At 40.6% G+C, this 20,375-nt stretch overlaps 1 protein-coding gene across 4 annotated transcripts in view; it reads right to left on the bottom strand.

Moving 5' to 3' along the window:
* Window positions 1–589: 589 nt before the first annotated feature.
* Window positions 590–20,375, bottom strand: part of LOC111663677 (ELKS/Rab6-interacting/CAST family member 1-like) — a 118,394-nt gene continuing 98,608 nt past the window's right edge. For 3 of the 4 annotated variants that reach the window (XM_087177047.1, XM_023417975.2, XM_023417977.2), the window contains 2 exons: window positions 18,431–18,616; window positions 590–2,930 (listed from right to left, as the gene is read on the bottom strand). In XM_087177047.1, the coding sequence (XP_087033173.1) occupies window positions 2,793–2,930; window positions 18,431–18,616 (324 nt within the window). In that variant the 3' untranslated portion in view covers window positions 590–2,792. Of the gene's footprint in view, window positions 2,931–18,430; window positions 18,617–20,375 lie in introns of those variants that run through there. The other variant, XR_002761404.2, reaches the window with a different exon arrangement.

The raw sequence follows: 20,375 nt of genomic DNA, 5'->3' as shown, positions 1-20,375 counted from the left end.
ACAGTGTTGCTGGAGTGTGTGATTAGACCACCAACAGGGTGATGCCCTTCAAAAGGATACTGGTGCAGATATGGACGACTGGGGTATGGAATAATGTCATTATAGTGGGCGGATAGGAAAATAAACCGCTGGTGACAAGATAAGAGACAGAGTTCAGTTTGCATGTGGAAGGAGAAGATAGAGAGAGTGAAGGAGGTAAGAGGAAAGGGAGGGAAGGAGAGGTCAGAAGAAGTGAGGACAGGAAACAAATGGAAAGATGTTCCAAAGACAAAACAGATCAGTCCTGGCTTCTCACATTTTTAACAAACACTCACCAGTGTGTGGAGGTGTTTGTGAGTGAAGATAAACTGTACAGTTTCCCAGAAGATTAAAGGAATGAAAATATTGTTTCTGTTTCACAAAATGATTTTTATTTTTGTGTCTTTCCTTAATTTCTTTATTAGATACTTTCACCTCTTCCAGCCTCAAAAATTCCCTCAAATCAAATCATCCTTTGGTTAAACTGCTCATATCTCATGTCCACACTGAGGCTGTACAACACATGGGAAAATGAGCTGATAGACACAAAGACAATCCCTCCACAATAAAATAAAGATAAATCCATCTTTTATTCCATTCTCTCATTCCGGTTTTCAATCCACAACAAAGTGCCGGTGAGTCCCAGTCATCACCACTCCCAAAGACAAAACATTATCAGTATAAAACACACAACAAAACACTGGATTTACAGCACGAGCTCATATCTGGCAGAGTTTCATTCCAAAATAAAATAGCCTCCGTTTGTCAAATGTTACGCAACCTCGTGCATGATTATTAAAGCTTTGAGCAAATTCAAACCAGTAACATTTGCGGCAACTGCACCACAGATTTCTCCTCCCAAAACAGTTTTGAAATGGAACTCCTCACTTACACCCATGTTGCTCTGAGCTGTTTGAAGACACTGCTTAGGTGCCTGCTCTGAAAGCCTTAAGTTCAGAGTTGGGTGTAAAATCAGATTTGAGATTGGAGTGTAAATCCCTGTCTCTGGGTTCTGGGTCCACCAGGTATTTCTTTTTTAGGGAGCAGCGCTCAACATGTCTTCAGCACTCAATACAATATGAGACGATAAAACCTCTGTTAGAGGAGCTTTTGCTTGAATTTGAAACAATAAGAACCTCTAGTGCTCGTTGCTGCAAGCGTTTAAATCATGCTAAGGCTGTCAGCGCTGTGGGAAACATGCATTAGTGTCATTTCCACTGTAAACAACAAGAACAAGAAACTGCTTCTGATGAAAAAGGTTCCCGGTGGACACAGAACCTCCAGTAGGTGCAATGTACGTTCCCAATAACAGTCTCCTGTGTGTGGAACAAATCTGTGGTTTCTTGCAAATCACAAAAAGAAAAAAGATTTTGACACATTATGTAACATACCAACCAATAGATGACAATATTTTCAATTAAACAAGATAAATGTTTTTTTTAAATATATATATAAATATATATATATATATATATATATATATATATATATATATATACACATATATATATACATATATATATACATATATATATATATTACCAAAAGCAAAAAATATATAACAATTACTTTATATTTCCTCCCTCCCTCCCAAGAAAGAAAGACAAGAAAGAAAAGAAAAGATGCTTCAATAAGGGGAAATGAGTAAGTTCAGATTCTCCTTGTGTTAACTCTAAAGGGATTGTCACAAAAGGTCGAGTGAGGGATTATCTGAACTCAACGTAATTTCAGCATGGACACCATAACTGAACACAACATGTTGTTTTCTTAGGTTAAAAAGAAACACAAACCATCTACACTGGTGTGTTTTAATAAAGGGAGTATTGCGAGATTTATTGTAGTTAGTTTGTGCCTTTCATCTGTGATGGAAAACAATAGATGAAAAGCGTCATGTTCCCCTGATGAAAGCTGTGTTTCTGTTAATTAAACTTCTCTCTTTACAATTTACACAACTACCTAGAGATTACTGCTGAAAGAAACTGCAAGCTGGTACATTTCATCAGATACCTGACAAAAAACTAAAACCAAATAAGAAATGATAAGAAAAGATAGCAGCAAATGATGTAAAGAACCAAAGGCAGCTGAAATAAAACACTTTTGTATCTGAACCAATCAAATAACAATGTGGCAACAGCGTGTAAATCTGGCATCAGAGACAACATGGCAAACTCAGCTCACTTTCAACCTTTTTATACAGTTTGAATTTTTAAATTCATGAAATCACGATTGCGAGTCCAACTGCTGACTGCCTGGAAGGACACAAGATGGCCACTGCGAAGAGTCACAGATGGCAAGTGAAGTGAAGTGAAGTGAAGGCTCCTTCTGTTTTGGACCAGTTAGGAAAGTACATGTTTAACGTCTCAAAAACATCAACTATTTCCAATGAACTAGCATGCCAACAACGCACTCTGAACTGAAAAATGAACAATGATTCCCTCAGCTGGCACTGCTAATTCAAAACTCTGGTGACTGAGGACTCAGTGGAAGAATATTTTTCAGTAATAATGTGATATTTTTTTTTTAGATCCCCCTTTCCATCTGTGAAAATGAGATGAGTGAAGAGCTGTGGAAGCGAAAGTCTTCATCTTCATTTCCAACACTGTGGCTTTTACTTGTGTGTCAGGAGGATTAAGGGGGCTTGTTGGAGACTTCCTGTGTGTGTGACTGAGTATTAAACGTTTGCTGCATGTTTGCGTGCTTCTTGTTTGACTGTGTGCTAATGAATGTGTTCATGTGAGCTTATTTATGAGTGTGTATCTGCTTGTGTGCGAGTGTCAGCAGCTGTCCTCCAGGGCGTTGACGACTTGTTCCAAGATGTCGGGGCATCGGTCAGCGATCTGCTGCAGGACCTGATTGGCGTACTCCTGGAGCTCCGCGCCCTCCCTCTCACACAGCTCTAACTCCGCCTCCAACTGCGAGAAAGATAGAGACAAAAAGGGAAGAGACATTTTGTAAGTCAACATCTTGCGATAAAGCCATTTAGAGAAATAGTAAAATGGCGAATTTTTCTCCTCGCAGCCCCATGGATGATCAAGGAGCATGTTTAAGGTGACACACGCACGCACATGCACACACACACACACACACGCTCACTCACACATATCAGACTGTAATCTGAAAACACCACAATGTCGTTCTTTCTGCCCATACAGAGTGGAACATTTCTGTGAGAGAGCGCTGATGTTGTTTTCTTTGGCTGCGGCCGAGCTGAGACGTCAAACCTAACTGACTTAATGACCAATACATCTGTATCAATAAGAGTGCCGCTCGAACAGTCATGTAACACAAGCCCACATTTATGTTGGTGTGTGTACATGCTGTATGTGTGCGAGGCCTGAGTCAGATATTGGCAAAAATATTTCCTCGTTAAGTTTTAACCTCTTCCCTCCGCTCTCATCTCATAGCCAGCAAACGTCTGTGGCATTTTATAATACCGTGGCTTTGTTCAAGTGTAAAACTGCTGCAAGTAATATTACTGTTAATGACTAATGAAATCTCCACAGTAAATCACACAAATATATTGTTTCTTATCTATACATCATGTTCTAACATGTTGGGGAGTATGTAAATGTTTCTTTTTACAACAGGCTTATTATATTCTAAGTGTTCGTACATTGCTTTAGCAGTAGCAGTATATGTTGAGAACATGTTTGTGTCCATAAAGCACTTTGAATTTAAACTGGGATTTAGCGTTTGTAATAGAAGGTTTGCACTAAAAACTGTGCATGTGGAGTTTTAAACATGTGGGTGTTTATCAGGCAGGTAGGATCTAATAAAATACATTAACAACTTGCATTATGGGAATTGTAGTATCCTGGGTTTTACAAGCTTAAAAGTCAGAACATCTCAACCTCATGCATCAGTTTCTGCCATCCTCATTTTATTCTGTCTCTCACAAGTCACTGAGTTCCCTTTAAATATTTAATAATCATTTGTGTTTAGTACAACTCTAATAATTAACAACCACACCATGTTTGAAAGATGAATGTTTAAAGAGTAAGCGAAAGAAGAGTTGTTGGCAGAGAGGGAGGAGAAAATAGAGATGATGAAGTCGAGGAAATGAATGGAAAAGAGGGAAGGGAGAGAATAATGGAGAGAATGAGTGAGTGAATGAGGAGGTGAAGGAGAGTATGAAGCCATGTGAGGGAAGCAATGAGGCTCGACCACTCCACTCTTCCCTGTGTGTGTGTGTGTGTGTGTGTGTGTGTGTGTGTGTGTGTGTGTGCATGGTCTGGCACAATTTGGCCCATTCTGAAAGCTCAATTAGCATCAGACAGCAGGGAAGCACCCCCTCACTACACACACACGCACACGCACACGCACACACACACACACACACACACACACACACACACACACACACACACACATACACACACACACTACCAGACTACCACTCACTGTTTCCTGGTGGTTTAAGTAGGAAACATACACTTTGCTATGTACAACCAAACCTGCACAAAACATTTCTTGAGAGTTAGGAAACAATATATTTTTATTTAGCATTTCCATTCATGAAAGAAAAATGCAATGACATTATCAAGACTTTGAGATTTCACCAACATTTACAATGAGAACAAGACAGATGGGAGAAATAAGATTTAGAGCAGAGCGATGTGTTCTGAGCACGTAGTCCAGCTTTTATCAGTGTCATCTCTTGGAGCTTTATCTGCTCCTCTCTACACTTTGATTTTTATCATTCCACTGTATTCCTCATCCACAATGTCCAAACACATTCAGGCCAATATCCACACAGACCTGTGTGTGTGTGTGTGTGTATGTGTGTGTCTGTGTGTGAAAGGCCTCTTTTACCGTGAAGCATATCAACATATTTCCGACATGTGAGTTTATGTGTGTTTGCAGGTAATTCATCTTAATGGCTCTGCATTTTAGTTGCAATCCCACAGAAAAACACAGCAGTAAAGATAAGGTTGTAACACAACTGAGAGGAGATAAATGGTTTAGTATGTGTCTGCTGTCTTCTGCTCTCTGACTCACACAGCCTTGACCCGACACTTGAAAAGGTGTTAAAAAAAGAAAATCAAGATTAAACGGGTCAAACACAGCGGTAAAACTGCCATATGCCTGAAACAACATCATATATACTGACTGTACAGAATGTGAGCGATACAGTCATGATATCGAGATCCAGCACTCCATAATACATAATACATCATTTAGCTGTTCCACAGTTTAAAAATGATGATCAGGGAAACAATAATGGCTTTTATCTGAATTCACCTCAATCAACATTCTTCATGAAAATCAGTCAATAATCCCCTTTGGATTTCTTTTCCTAAAGTGTTATGAGTAACTGCTTCTGGGACAAACAACTTGAGCAGTAAAACTATCCATTGTTTCACAACAAAGCAAAGATTGAGAAAATTCAGGAAAGTTTCTGACACGTAGGCTGAGAACCACTGATCTAAACCACTTATTTGGTCGTGGGTTTACCTGAAAACTAAATGTGAGGACATTCATGGTGCAGTCAGTGGCTGGACAGAGGACATACCACATTCTCAAATTACGACCATTAACATAGGAAGTAACATGTTCTCATAACTGATATGAAAGAAACTAGAAAAACAAGACCCAGTTTTCCTGTGAAAGTAATCATCAAGGCCAGGAATACAGACATCAATGTCAGAGCCATCAGGCCTGAAAAAACCTCCTGAGTCCAGCTTTTTGTGGCTTTCTAGGCCTCTGAAATGGAGAAGGTCACGCCACAGCCCAGTGAAAATGGAAAGACAAGTGTACATCAGTGCGATAGAGGAGCGCACAGATGAAAAGATAGACTCTCCACAAGCCCAATCTACCACGAAGGATCCAGAATACTGGAAAAAAACAGAGTTGCTCAATATCTGAATCGTCAACTACGAAAGAAGATCCACAACCACAAAGAGAGGAACAACAGTAAGAGGAAATAGAAGTAAAATCAAGGAATGACTTAATGAGCTAAGAGAAGTAATCACTGAGTATATATAATCAATATATAACCATGGAAATGTATGATTAAGTTGAGTAATGACTATGTTGATTGTTTTATATATTTTGTATTTGACTGTTTCAAGCGTTTTAATCAATCATCAAAATACATATGTACGGGATAAAGAGATTAATAAAGAATAATAATACAAATGTTGTTTAATAAAATGTTAATCACATTTAATCCAGTGTAACCGTGGGAAACAGGGAAGTGAAAAAACTGTGGAAAGTACCAGAGAGGCCAAGTGGAGACAAATGTACCTGAATGAAAATAGAGTGTTTTGATGAACAATAATTGGCTCATGATGGAAGATCCGGAACATGACTTCACCGAAGCTGCCGAATTTGCTATGTTTGTGTTACGTAGCCACTTGTACGTGCGTCAGAGCCTGATCATGCCATTTCCGGCTCCACCTGGTGAGTGATGATTTACTTTAAGATGTTCAAATAGGGAGATATTCAGCTGAGACTCTCGACTAGGCCGGAGAGCCTCAGCGATGGGTCTGCAGCAACAGTTATCAGTCCTTGTTGACTTTTTTCTACTTATGCAGCAGTTGATGCAAATGATTTTTGGACTTTTGCTGCCTTCAGCCTTATCAATCAGAATCCAAGCAGGTTGTGAAAAGAACAATCAGCATAGATTTGACAGGGATAGATTTACTTGATTATTTGATAATTGTTGTGTTTTTCATATATAATCTTTGAATCAAATTTTACTGTTTTCTGCTGTTAGTTTTACTAGTATAAGTTGCATTTAAAGTAAAGTTTTCATATATGTATTGTGTCTAGCCTAAGAGTTTCTTTAAAGTGCCAGTTGTCACGGGTTAAAGGTAAGTAGGACCCATATGCAGCCAACATTGCCAGTAGCCTTTTCTCAGTCATGTAAAAGTGCAGATTGTGTGTGACAGTCAGTTTCATAGACCAAGGCTCTGCTCAGTTAGTCTAGACTCTGACATGAACATGTCCCCAGCAGCATAAGTATTCTTGCAGCTTAAAATAATATCCAACAACTATAGCAACTGTTACAATTTAGAAAGGAGCTGTCATTAACCGTGGTATACTTAGGACAGGCCAGTAAAGGTGCTAATGGAAAGGTAACGGGTCACTGGACAGTTAGCGGCTCTGCAAATCTCCTCTCCCTCAGCCTTTATTATATCCGATCAGAATCCTGTTTTGACGAGCAGGCCGGTCTGTACCACTTTAATGTGAGGGCTGAGCAGGTCTCCTGTCCTGGAGAGCCTGGCTAACACTCCGCAGACAGAGAAAAACATCCCCACGTTGCTAAGCAATAAACTTATTCTCTTGCTGCATTCAATCCAAAGCTCATTTATGGGCTGAAGAAATTAAATATAAACAAGGCTTCATGATACAGTTTCCAGTTATGAGGTATAAGTTTAGATGTTGTGGTTATAAGCTCCCATGGATCACGTCTCATGCGATCACAGTGTGTGGTCAGAGAGAAATGTAGATGAAATAATGCAAGTAGGCAGAGAGGTAGTGTTGCCAGATTCATGACTCCCTGTTAGTGTGTGTGTGTTTGTATGAGATGCATGAGTGTAGGTGTTAGTGAATGTATGTGTGTGTGTGTGTGTGTGTGTGTGTGTGTGTGTGTGTGTGTGTGTGTGTGTGTGATACAGTGGTTTGGGTGTTTGACATTACAGGTGTGTGTGAGTGCACAGCGCGAGGCTTAAGTGTATGTTGCAAGCTCAAGTTCTAATTTAGTGAGTGACGGAGAGGATTGTGGGAAGCAGGGAGACAGAGGTAAGGGGTAAGATGTGTGTGTATGTAGTGTGTGTGTGACAAAGAGAGAGAGAGAACAGAGAGAGAGAGAGAGAGAGAGATAGAGCGATAGAGAGAGAGAGAAAGAGAAGGTTTGTTGAAGATGATTTTTACTGCAGCCATTAAAGCTCCATTATCATGATGGATCATTATCTGCCTTATCGTGGGCCTGGAGACACACACACACACACACACACACACACACACACACACACACACACACACACACACACACACACACACACATCTCACTGCACAAACATGTACATGCACGCACAGGCTATCAGCTCAAGAATAAGGATGAACGCACGATGTGTGTGTTGTGTGTGTGTATGTTGTGTGTGTGTGTGTGTGTGTGTGTGTGTGTGTGTGTGTGTGTGTGTGTGTGTGTATACTCTGACCCCTTGACACAGATTGCAGGGCTTGAACCTCTTTGCAGAGGAATGCTAATGTTTTCTAAAGAAACCATAACTCAGCAGAGAGAGATAGAGACGGAGAGATTAACCGAGAGAGAGAGAGAGAGTGAGCAATGGGTGGAGGTAGAGGTGGAGAAAGAGGGAGAGAAAATATATTATTTAACTGGAGTGCATTAGCCCATCCATGAGCAGGTCAACTGCCTGCTGCAGACACACATCTTACAAAGTTACTTGACTACACGCAGCTTTTTCAGTTACAGATGATGCTGAGGCCAGAGGTGTGTTTTTATCAGTAAACTGTCTCCGTCCACTTCACCGCTCTGAATTTTAAACAGTTACCTTCATCCTGCTTTGACTGGTTTAAGACTGGTTTATGAATCATTAGGTCCAGCGCTACGTCTCCATAGATCTGGGCTGCTTACACTGAGGCCCACTGACCTACTTCCACAAAAAAATTCTGTCAAGTGCTGCACAGAAAACGTAGTTACTATAGCTGCCTCGATAATGTGAAAGACTCTGTTTCTGCTTTACTTAGAAATAAGAGAAAATATTGATAATGATATCACATATTTAAACCTGGCTTGCCACTGATGTAACATTTATGACCCAAAGAATTTTGAGCGCCAAAAACAACTACAGAAAATTCATAACAGTGGGCTTCAATGGTGCACATGAGTTATATGAATGGAAAGAAGCAATTTTTACCTTGATGGAATGATTCATGAAGTTTACTGAAAAATTAGGTCATGGACCAAGGAACACCTTTGGGTGTAATTACTGCCACCATGTGAGAATTTATACATTTTATTTTATGCTTCAAGTCCTGGACTCTTCCTATATCCCTCCCATTTTGCACCACTTGGAAACGTTTAAACAGGGTCTATGCAGGGTATGAAAATAGAAATTGACATGATAAGGTTGACTGCTTAAAAAAATAACTTCAAGACAGACTCTAATTTAAACAAATACAACAGATACATAGGGGAAAGAGAGGGTGGGGGTCAGGAGTCAGGGAAAGTCTGGAGGCCAAATATTCCTCAGCAATAGCATAAGTTGCAGGAAGTAAAGCTATAGTCACAGGGGGTTTAAAAAGACTCTTCAACAGCAGCCTGGAGCGGTGCTATAGAAACACCATTATGAGTAAGAGCAAAAGGATAAAGTATAATAGGCCTTTACAGACTATTATAATCCCTGTCTCTCTGCCTGTCTCTATTTAAACTATTAGGTTCTAACAGGCTTACACTGTGTAGACTGCTTTATAAGTTGGCTGCCTGTAATGCACCGAGCCCAACAGCGCCTGAGCCATGTGACCAAATGTGTGTGAATGTGTGTGTGTGCTCTGTCGTAGTCCAGTACAGCTCAGCTAACGACACAAGCTAACGAGCTGCAGTGGGAATAGAGCTCCAGGACTTGTACCTAAAACTGCTCCTGGAGGACTAAAAATACTGCACGGCTTTAGCACTAACAGCTGAGGAAAAATACAAGGGAGGTGCGTTCTGTGGGCAATTCAACATCACTCTGTAATTTCAGTCGAACAGGTTTATTTAATGAGCCAAATTGACTATAGGAACATTTTCATATTTACAGGCTTGGCCTCTGGGAGAAGTTCGTTAGGAGAGGACAGTGGATTAAACACACTCAAATCTGGGAGCCCTCCACCATCCTGTGCCTTGCTCATGAGCACTTGAAGCAACTGTTGAGGAAGGGCATGTCCACAAGCATACAGCATTTTATTAAACTCTGGGAACTTAAATCTGTCAGTTCAGCTCTCCAGCGTTCACTTTAGCACCTAATAATGCTGGTTAAGCTACATGGAGAGCTGGGCTTGTGAATGTAAGTGTGGTAACTATAGTGGAATACCTTCAGAGAAAACAGGACTTATAAAGTACATAAAAAAGACTTAAACCTTAAATTGGCCCTCCAGGAACAACTGGACTTGCAGCACTAATGGCTGCAGAAACAAAACCACAAAAACAGACTGCAGCATTGACTATGTATAGTGTAACCTCCCAGTAGGCCAATCTGAAAAGATGGAAGCAATTTAGCTCAAACTTATTCACGGTTTTTTATAAAAGAACTTTTAGGTTTGATTTACTTATCTAAATAGAAAAGATGCAGGAAAAGAAAGGAAACACGGTGTGACAAGAGGAAGCTGGAGCTGCTTCTAAAAACAGCTCGGATAAAAGTAAAGACATTTATCTTAAACTGAACCAAAGGAGGGAGGATTCAAAACACTTCATCTTACAATGAGCCACTGAGTCCAAAAGCAATTTACCTCACATTAAACAAACTTTAAGGTGGCATGTGTGAGTAGTTTACTTTAATTTAAACCAAGGGGCAAATCTGTGAGCAGTGAACCTTGGAATATACTGTAGCTGAAGGACAGCTGAGTATCTATGTGGAGGGCTCTCACAGGCTACATGTACAAAATTGTCAACTTCTTCAAACCAATAGAATTTCTTTCTTTTTTACCAAAACAACCAGGAAAAATAAAAAACCTGCTATCTATATGATTTTTGTTTGTTATCTCATAAATCCATTAAGAAAATTGAAAACAATGCAACTTTTCATTGATTAGTATTGGCCACGGTCTCAGATGTGCACATACAAGTGCAGTACATCCTACATCTTACATCACACAAGATATGAATAATAAATATTTCGTTACATAACACAGTGTGTATGGCATCTTGACATGTGACATTGTCTCCACATAATTGTTCCACTGAAATCTGTGAGGTGTGTCAAAGTCAGAATGATTTTATGGCTGTCCTGAAATAAATTCCTCCAGCACAGCCATGTGGAAAGATCTGCAGCAATAACGCAGGGGAAATGTGTGAATCTAGACTTCCACAATGGCTGCCATTGTGAACTAAGAGTTGAGATAGAGACAAGAGAAGTGTGAGTGTGAGAGTGGAGCGCATGTTTCTGTGTGTTTCTCTCTGTGGGTTAATTTAAGTCTTTGCCCTTCACCTGTCACCATCGCCGGCTTGTCTTCCCATTACAGAGAAGAGATGACGGATGGACAAAAAGGATGGAAAAGTAAGGCAGAGAATGAAGTAGGACTCGAAAGAGTGACAGAGAGAGGGAGTGTGACAGAGAAAGCGGGAAACAAACTGATGGAAAAAAATGGAGAAAGACTGGCAAAGACAGAAAGATTCAAAGGAACAAAGGGGGAAAGTAAAAGCGGAAAGGACGGAATACAAGAGGAGGGGGAGGAGAGAGTGATAACCAGAGACAGAGGGAAAGATCAAGGGAGAAAGAAGTGAATGACAGAAAAAAGACAAATGCATGTAAAAAAGAGGGGGACTGGTAAAGCCATTAAGCCTGGATTCAATAAATCTGCATAAAAACCAGCAGTTAGTCTGTAATGACCAGCGAAGGCCAATGTGTGTGTGTGTGTGTGTCTGTATGTGTGTGTGTGTGTGTGTGTGCGTGTGTCTGTATGTGTGTGTGTGTGTGTGTGTGTAAGGCTGTGAAATGGGTTCTGAGGGTCGGACGTGTGTATGGGTGCGTCTGACTGTCTGTCCTTTTGTCTGTGTCTGTGCGTGTGTGTGTGTGTGTTTAATGGTTGTTGAGGACCTCTGCGTCGTATTTAGAGAGAAAACAATCATCCTTGGAGCAGGAAGCAGAGCTGCCTAATGAAAGCCTAGAGAGACCCCAGACCACAACGCAGCACAAATGGATGGGTCTGAATCTCCGCTTGACACAACCCCCAGACCTCTCTTCTTCACCTCTCCTCCTCCCTCTTGTCTTTCCTCCACTCCACTACTAATTACAGTTTCCTTTGCACACAGGCACAAAAGCTTTTTCCCTCATGATGCATCAAGATAAACAGAAATGATTTTAAGGCAATGGGCAAGGCAAGGCAAGGAAATTCCATGTCAAATCTGAAGTGAATTCACAAATCACAAGTCAGCGATCAAGTCACAAGTCTTCTTGAGTCTTTAAGGTCTTGGTTCTGGCCATTAAAATGAAGCAGCATTTGAACATTATCCCTTTCATAGCTGCATTTGTTAGTGCTTTTTATCTGGCAGAGTCCTTTCAAAGCAGAGGCCTCATCATTAAGTATTAACGCTGTGTGACCATGCAAGGCTTTCAAGTCTCAAGTCTTAAGGGGGGCAATTCTGAAGTAAGACAAGTCTCAAAGCAGTCAAGTTCAAGTCATGTTCACATTTAAAATCTGAAGTCCAAGTGAAGTGGTTCACAAGAACATGGTAAAAATAGGCTTTAAGGAGGGATCTTCACAGGAAAACTACTACAAACTTCTCTTTCTCTTTTGCTTACATTAACCCTCTGTTCCTTTATTTCTTGTCTTGGTCATTTCAGAGTTATGTAGTGTTTACACAGCTTTGAAGGAAATTAATTCACGTTTCCAGCTTCAATGTGAACTCTACTCTGACTCTAAGAACCACATATATCGACCATCACAGAGAGACACACCAGTGATTTTTAACTTCTGCATACGCTCACACAGACACACAGACACACACACACAAACACACAAACACACACACACAAACACACACACACACACACACACACACACACACACACACACACACACACACACACACACACACAGACAGAGCCAGGCTATCAGTACTATTGTAATACTGTAGCTACGCTCTTCATTATCGGCCGTGATGTTTAAGTTCCAGCTCCGCCTCGTCCTGTTTTTGTATCTCCTGTCAATCAAAATTTGCCCAATCAGTGACCTTTAAATCATGAGGGGTCCTCACACACAGACATGCATAGTTCCTGCCCAGTCTGCAGAGGAGGCATCATTTTGCCACAGGTCATCAGGCTGCAGAGCTGAAAAAACAATGATTGTGTGCATTTGAAACCTAACGTTTTTCTTTTCATAGATAACATTGCCATTATGTCAAAGATTTAGTTAAATTTGTTAATAAGCAGAATTATCCAGCTCTGACCATAGATAAAAATGACAGTTTTGCTAATTAATCTGACCACATAATAACCTTAACATTTTCCTCTGGTCTTTAGCTTTATGAGAGTTTACAGTCTTCATAAAAAATAAATGATCACTCTTTGATTTTGATTTTTATTACGCTGAATTAGTTTTATAGTGTTTCGATCAGTAAGTCAGCCAGTATTCACAGAGCGGAGTCTGAAGTCACCAGTGCTGCAGCAGCTTACTGGTGCTGTTTTCTTGTATTGGAAGTTTGTTATAAAGTAATTTGAGTCACTTAATTTGACCAGATTTCTAGGCCCTGGAAACCTGTGATACCCTGTTGTATAACTTTAAAAATGGATGTAAAGTAAGCCAGGGAGAAAGTAAGTACTCCCTTACACTGTAACAACAATGACATTTGAAGTCTGTAATTGTGTGGTATTATCCTTCATTACAATGACTTGTAGAGTTGTAAATATGTGGGCTCAGCCCTCACTGAGGTTTCTCCAGTTTGACTTGGCTCACGAGCGCTCGCAGTCACTCACTGGGAGCCGTTTTACTTTTAGCAGATAGAGAGTCATGGGCTGACAATTCATGCTGTATTCATAAGAGCAGCGATATAACGTCCGACTCAGCCAACAACACTTCATACATTTTTTTACAGCACCAAAAACACAAATACGTAGACTATAATGAGCTACAATCACACACACACACACACACACACACACACACACACACACACACACACACACACGCACACACACACACACAAACACAAACACACACACAACTTCAACTACATATAGACAAACACTCACATAAACACAGATATGCACATACACACACACAGCCAATTCTTATACCTTCACACTTCAGGCCAAGGAGAGAGACATAGGTCAGAGAGAGAGAGAGAGAGAGAGAGAGAGAGAGAGAGAGAGAGAGAGAGAGAGAGAGACTTCCTGTGTGAGTGTGTGTGTAAGATTACGATGCCAGTTCTCTTCAGTGCTCATTAGAGACGTCATTGAGCCATAAAGGTTATTATTATGACTATGGCACAGAAAACAGCTCTTTTGGTAAAAACCTCACTATTGGAATCAGTGTTACTTTTGTAGTTCAGCTGAGGTTAAAGAGAGACATGGAAACAAACACACAGGAACAGACGACCAAAAAAAAAAAAAAAAAAAATCTTCAGCAAATCCATCTTTTGAAAACTGGCCTTTCGCTAACAGCTCACTGCTGGGCTCCACGCTGCTTGAGCGATTAAGCTGAGACCCATCATGTGAAGATCTATAGTACAGTGCATATGCAAGAAAGAGCGTGTCCATTCATACGTCAATAATGCTGAAAGTTGCTGAGAGATTGGATTGGCCATCCCTTTGCCGCTGTAGTGGTTGCGTTGCTATAAGTCTAGAAGTTTTTCTTCCTTACGTTTATAAAGCTACAGAAATGTAAATGTTTCCACGGAAATTCATATTAAGAAAAATGACTAAACTGGAAGATAAATGTCCAAACCCAAATTGTCACATTTAAACGGTACAAACATCTGCACAAGCTAATGAGGGCTTTAACAATATGTCACATTATTATATCATTCAGTAAAAGCCTCTTGATTTAAGTTGCATGATGGATTAAAACATTACAGCATGCATTTTGTTATAACTCTTCTGACTAATGAGGTGCTGTGGTCGCTCTGCTGAGATAATATTTTCTATTTTTGCCACAAAGACACAAAGAGTGTTTTTTTTGTTTTGTTTGCATTGTGAAGAAAATCTTTTGTTCTGTTAGATCTGGTGTTGGAAAACAACCCAAAATATGTCAAGAAAAACTCCAGTATCATTTTGAAATCTCAGAAATTAAACATTTTACTGCCCTTTTACTGTTACTGTTTTGAATGTGGTTAATAGGTTAATTATTTCAGTTACATTGCGTCCTTAAAAAAGCAACATGTGTTTACATTTGGGAGTTGTTTTTTCTCAGTTTGGCTTATCAGTACAGAAAGCAGGAATTTCGTTCTGTAAGGCCTGAATTTACTGCTGAGCCTCCCCGAGGTTTCTTGCTCTTAATCTAACCAGTTATCTGTCCTGGGACGTGCCCAGATGATAAACCCTAGAGACTAACTTGTTCTCACCCGCCACCCGTTCCTCCAACGTGAGCCAGGCTGCTTTTTACGCTGTTGCTCAAGTTTAACAACACAGAGGAAAGTTACATCAGACACAGCCTTAGTAAAATGTTTGAGGTGGTGACACTTTACAGAAGCACACTGTCAGGTAATTCATATTAAATCATATGTGGGTGTGGGATATGTAGATTTCCGTGTGTGTGTGTTTGTGTGTCTGTCCATGTGTGTTTTACATGCTATTTTAGACTGATCCTAATGACTTTACAGAGTGCCAGGCATTTTAACAGAGCCAGGGAGACGCTTGTAAAACACACACACACACACACACACACACACACACACACACACACACACACACACACACACACACACACACACACTCGCACACTGTCTCCCTCCAGACCACCATGTTCCAGTGTGCCAGCTTTTCTCCTCTGTCTTGTGGTGAGTGTGTGTGTGTGTGTGTGTGTGTGTGTGTGTGTGTGTGTGTGTGTGTGCATTACGAGGGTCAGCCAGGGTGATGGTGACACATGATGAAGGAAAACGAGAAACACGGGCTTGAATGAAAGACAGGCAGTGTGTGTCTGCGATTGTGTGTAGGCAGGGTCAGGGTCTAAAGCAGACACATGGCGCCAAGTGGCACTGGCTGAGTTTGGGTGGATTTGGACAGAGGAAGTGAAGGAGAGGCAGAGAGATTCAGGTTTTGACGTTGTTAGGGGAAACATCGCACCAAAAAACAAAGTACTAACCTAAGTTTTTTTAAAACTCACCAGCTCTCACACCTACATTGACGTGGAGCAAGTGAGAGTAAAGTGTAATGGTGATGGAGGCACTTTGGAGGAAAAGGAAGAGAAGAAAGAAAAAACAAAGGCCTCAAGAAATAATAAAATTTAGAAGGTGATGGCAGAAATGGAAGAGAAAGGGATGAAGAGGATAAAAGAGGATAAAAGAAAGAAAAGTTGAAGGAGTTTTCACCTAGAAGCCAAACTCGTCACAGTAAAACACGTGTCCTTGTTGCTATTACTGTACCAATCCAGCGCGTTTTTGTGTTCCACTTGCCAAAATGCTTCGGTAAATGCACATCTGGTTAACTTGAGATAAAGAGCCACGCACTTTTTAATGAAGCTTTTTAATGGGAGGCACGAAGGGCTAAAACCTAACCTCATACAGAGAATATTGGAAGACATTGATAAATTTGGGTAAGAGGATATGTTACGACTGCATTCACCCATGCAAGGATAACACAACTTTGACGACAGTAAAGGCAGACACAATGTTTTCTGTGATGGATGAGTTGGTTTTAACACTGCAGCTAAATAACTTTGCAGAAAACAAGAAAAACAACAAAGAAATTCAAAACACTGCAGTATGCCATGGAAATGGTTAGCTGTGATATAAAATGTAAGTGATTTGTGGTAAAAGGGCAAATACTGTCTTTTTTTTTTTAAGATCTTGTTTTCCTCAGTTGTAAATCTGACTTGGATGTGGCCACGGGCTCAGCGTGGTTCAAATGTTTTCAATATCTTTAAATGTTTTTATAAAATATAAGGTAGGGATAAAATACTGCAGGCTACTCAGCTGGCCGTCTAAAAGCATTCAATCTTGTTAGATAAGCTTTCACAGCTGCCCACATAATCAGTTTTAATTCAGAGTATGTTTTTCTTTTGAAAATGTGGATCCCAGGCCACTGAACCGCAGAATACTGTCGGCATTTTCTTTTAGTGAAAACAGGCTGATGATGAAAAATACGTATAGTAATTGTCTGTCCATGAAAGTCGCCCAGAGAATTTCTCTGCGCCTTTAATGTACACAGTGATTAAATGACAACTTAATTCTCTATATTCAGAGTTTATTTAAAGTGACACCAAACCACGCAGCGCCATATCTGAAGCACTCATGCTAAACAGAGACATTGTGCAGCATTAAGACATACAATAGGGCTTTCATGAGGAATTTAGGAAACTGGTCCTGCTGTACCCTAACCACACACTCTGTCACATTGCTCTGTGAGTATGTGTGTGTGTCTAGAGTTACCGTTTTTCAATGTATACCACATGTAGCGACCATCGCCTGATATGTTTTCAATATGGAGAACAGGACAGAGAGAGAGAGAGACAGGGGAAGTCAAAGACGGCCAAAAAAAAAAGAAAAAAGTTTAATAATATACTGTTTATATTCAGTATCTGAAAACACAATTTGTTACCATGACAATGGAGCTACAGCGAAGCAGGTTAACCAGCGTTTCTTAGACTTTCCCTAAGCCTCACCTTTTCTTTCTCTATCCTCATTTCCCTTCTTTTTTCTCCCCTCCCTCTCTCAGATGACAACTCTTTCGACAGTAAAATAAATACACTCGTCTCTCCCCTCCTTGCTCTGTGTATGAACCAACCCTCCTCCTGCTGCCAAAAGCTTTAAGCAGAGTTTACTCCCTGTAAAAGAAAACGTCTGAAACGGTATTTGTTCCGCTGCCAGACGCTTGTCGTCAGGTGACCCGCTGGAGTAAATCTTTTCAATAATGTCAGAGGCAGCGCCAAAAACCTGCCAGGCTGACCAGTGTGTGCCCTACTCCTACAAGCACATCCACACAATTACAGACACACACACACACACACACACACACACACACACACACACACACACACACACACACACACACACACACAGCGAGAATAATCACACAAACTCACACACGTCATCACGTTCTGTATGTACAAGTAAGCACAGAGGAACACACTCAGTGGCTAGTTTTAGAAATTGATAAATGAGGAGTGACAAATATGTCCTCAGTTATTTTCCCCCACATTTTTTCAAAAATTGAGCACATTCACTCCACACACACACACACACACACGCACACACGCACACACGCACACACGCACACACACACATACTTGTCTTATATTAGTTGTGAGGACACTCATTGACATAAAGGCTTTCCCTCATTCCCTAGCGCGTTACCCTAACCATCACAAATAAGTGCGTAACCCTCGCCTAAACCTAAGTCTAACCCTAAAACCAAGTCTTGACCCTCAAACAACACTTTAAAGTTGTGAACACCAACCAATGTGTCCTCACAACGATGGTTTCAAACCAAATTCTGTCCACTACAAGACGTGTACACACACACAAACACACACACATTTTGCATGATTTTTTTCTCCTCATCTTTCAGAAGAACATACACAAGTGTCCTACCTGTTCCTGCGTCATGCTGTGCAGCTGCGTATGCCAGGAGGCGGAGTCAGAGCGGTGATAGGCCGGGGGCGGGGCGAAATCCTGCAATATGATTGGGTCTCGCTCCTGACACAGTGAGGTCAGGTGACTGATGTACAGCTTCAGTTTACTGCGATTCTGATTGAGATCCAGGAGGGGAGAAAGAATCTGAAGGAGGAAGGGCAGGACAGAAAAATTTGTTGATTTTTTTTATTGACACACAATATAACAACAAGAAAAGGCCACTAGTGCCGATGTCAACTGTTTAAACGATCGTGAAGGAATATGAGTTAGGAACACAGTTTATCCTGAGAGAGAAAATTAAGCTCTCTGAGAGAGAGTCGTTTTTAAAATAATCCTTCATTTTGACAATGTACAGACTGGATGTGGTAAACAAACTGTCAAACATACACCTTCTGGTAGAAATGGCAGAAAAAGTGCTGAAAAACACAGGTGCATCTGTAGAAAATCAACTAATTAACCCTGATGCAAAACACCTGTTTCCATTCACATGATTGGCTGAGTCTGTTCTGTGTCTCAGTCAGTACTGCTTATATCACTCACTCAAAGGTTTCATCAATAGTGAGCAGTAAACTGAGACACCAGACACTTACTAATCCTGATTGTGTGTCATCACTGATAGATGTAGAGTCACACAACATTAATGTTTGCATGTATAAAATGTGTCACAATGGACTGTGGGCTTGTTAGCCTGTAATGTCTATGGCCATAGACACTACCTTTGGCTGTTTAACACACAGAATGTTAAAATAAAATGGCAGACAGTAGATATAGTGCACTATATAGGAACTAGAGAGTGATTTTGGACACAGCATTCGCATGACGTGCACAAATATACAAGTAAATAGAGACTAAAGATTAGAGCTGGGCTGATGCAGACATGTACGGTGAGGTGAGATGAAAATGGACATGGAAAGTTGTAGAACGTTAATCTGTTGGTGCGTTTACATGCACACCAGAAGCCTGAATATTAGAAGAAATATGTAATTGAGAAATGATAATGTTCATACATTTACTTGGTCTAATTACTTTAAAATCCCTGGTTAAATGTGGTTTGTCGGTAATCAGATTTCCCCACTGGTAAATTTCTTGTATTTCCTGTATTTATTTGAGGAACCTGTTGATTGATGTGAAAGCTGCTGCTCTCTGCTCTCTGCATCTCCTGACCTGGAAAAGGAAACTAGGTAATTTGTTCACATGATTATTCAGTGAGGTTGCTGCTGAAAGTTGGTCAAATCGGATTTTTTTAATAAAACTATTTGTTACACCTCAGACCATAACCACAGTCTTGTGCCTGTTTTAATACATTTTAATCATGATTAAATGATTATTATTAAATTATTAATGACTATGTGGTCATAAGACTGGTCTGGTCCAGGACTGATGACCACACACACACACACACACACACACACACACACACACACACACACACACACAGCCAGCCATCGTTTGTTTTACTGTGGCAATGACTGATGTGTGTGTGTCTGTGTGTGAGTGTGGGAAAGAGGGTGAGATGAGCAAAACAGATACTCACACATTTTGGGGGTACAAGACAGGACCCCCCAACAGACACATTCACACACACATACACACACACTCACAAACACACAGATAAGACATAGAGACACACACTATTCTCCTTGGGGAATAGCAAGATTTAAGTGCAGAGGAAGCATGTTAAGAGGGCTGTTAGTGTGCGTGTGTATGTGTGTGTTGGTAAGTATATTTAATCCCAGTGGCGTCTGTCCACACCCTGCGCTCCATGCTCATTGTCACTCACCATACACCCAGACGCTGACACACACACACACACCCACAGACACACACACACCCACACAAACACCCAGACGCTGACACACACACACACACACACACACACACACACACACACCCACACAAACAC

The sequence above is a fragment of the Seriola lalandi genome, unplaced genomic scaffold (assembly GCF_002814215.2).
Source record: "Seriola lalandi dorsalis isolate HSWRI2012SDOR001 ecotype SW California unplaced genomic scaffold, Sedor1 jcf7180002054579, whole genome shotgun sequence".
In the NCBI taxonomy this organism is placed as follows: domain Eukaryota; kingdom Metazoa; phylum Chordata; class Actinopteri; order Carangiformes; family Carangidae; genus Seriola; species Seriola lalandi.
The sequence above is the reverse complement of the archived record's forward strand: the minus strand, read 5'-3'. Positions and strand labels throughout refer to the sequence as shown.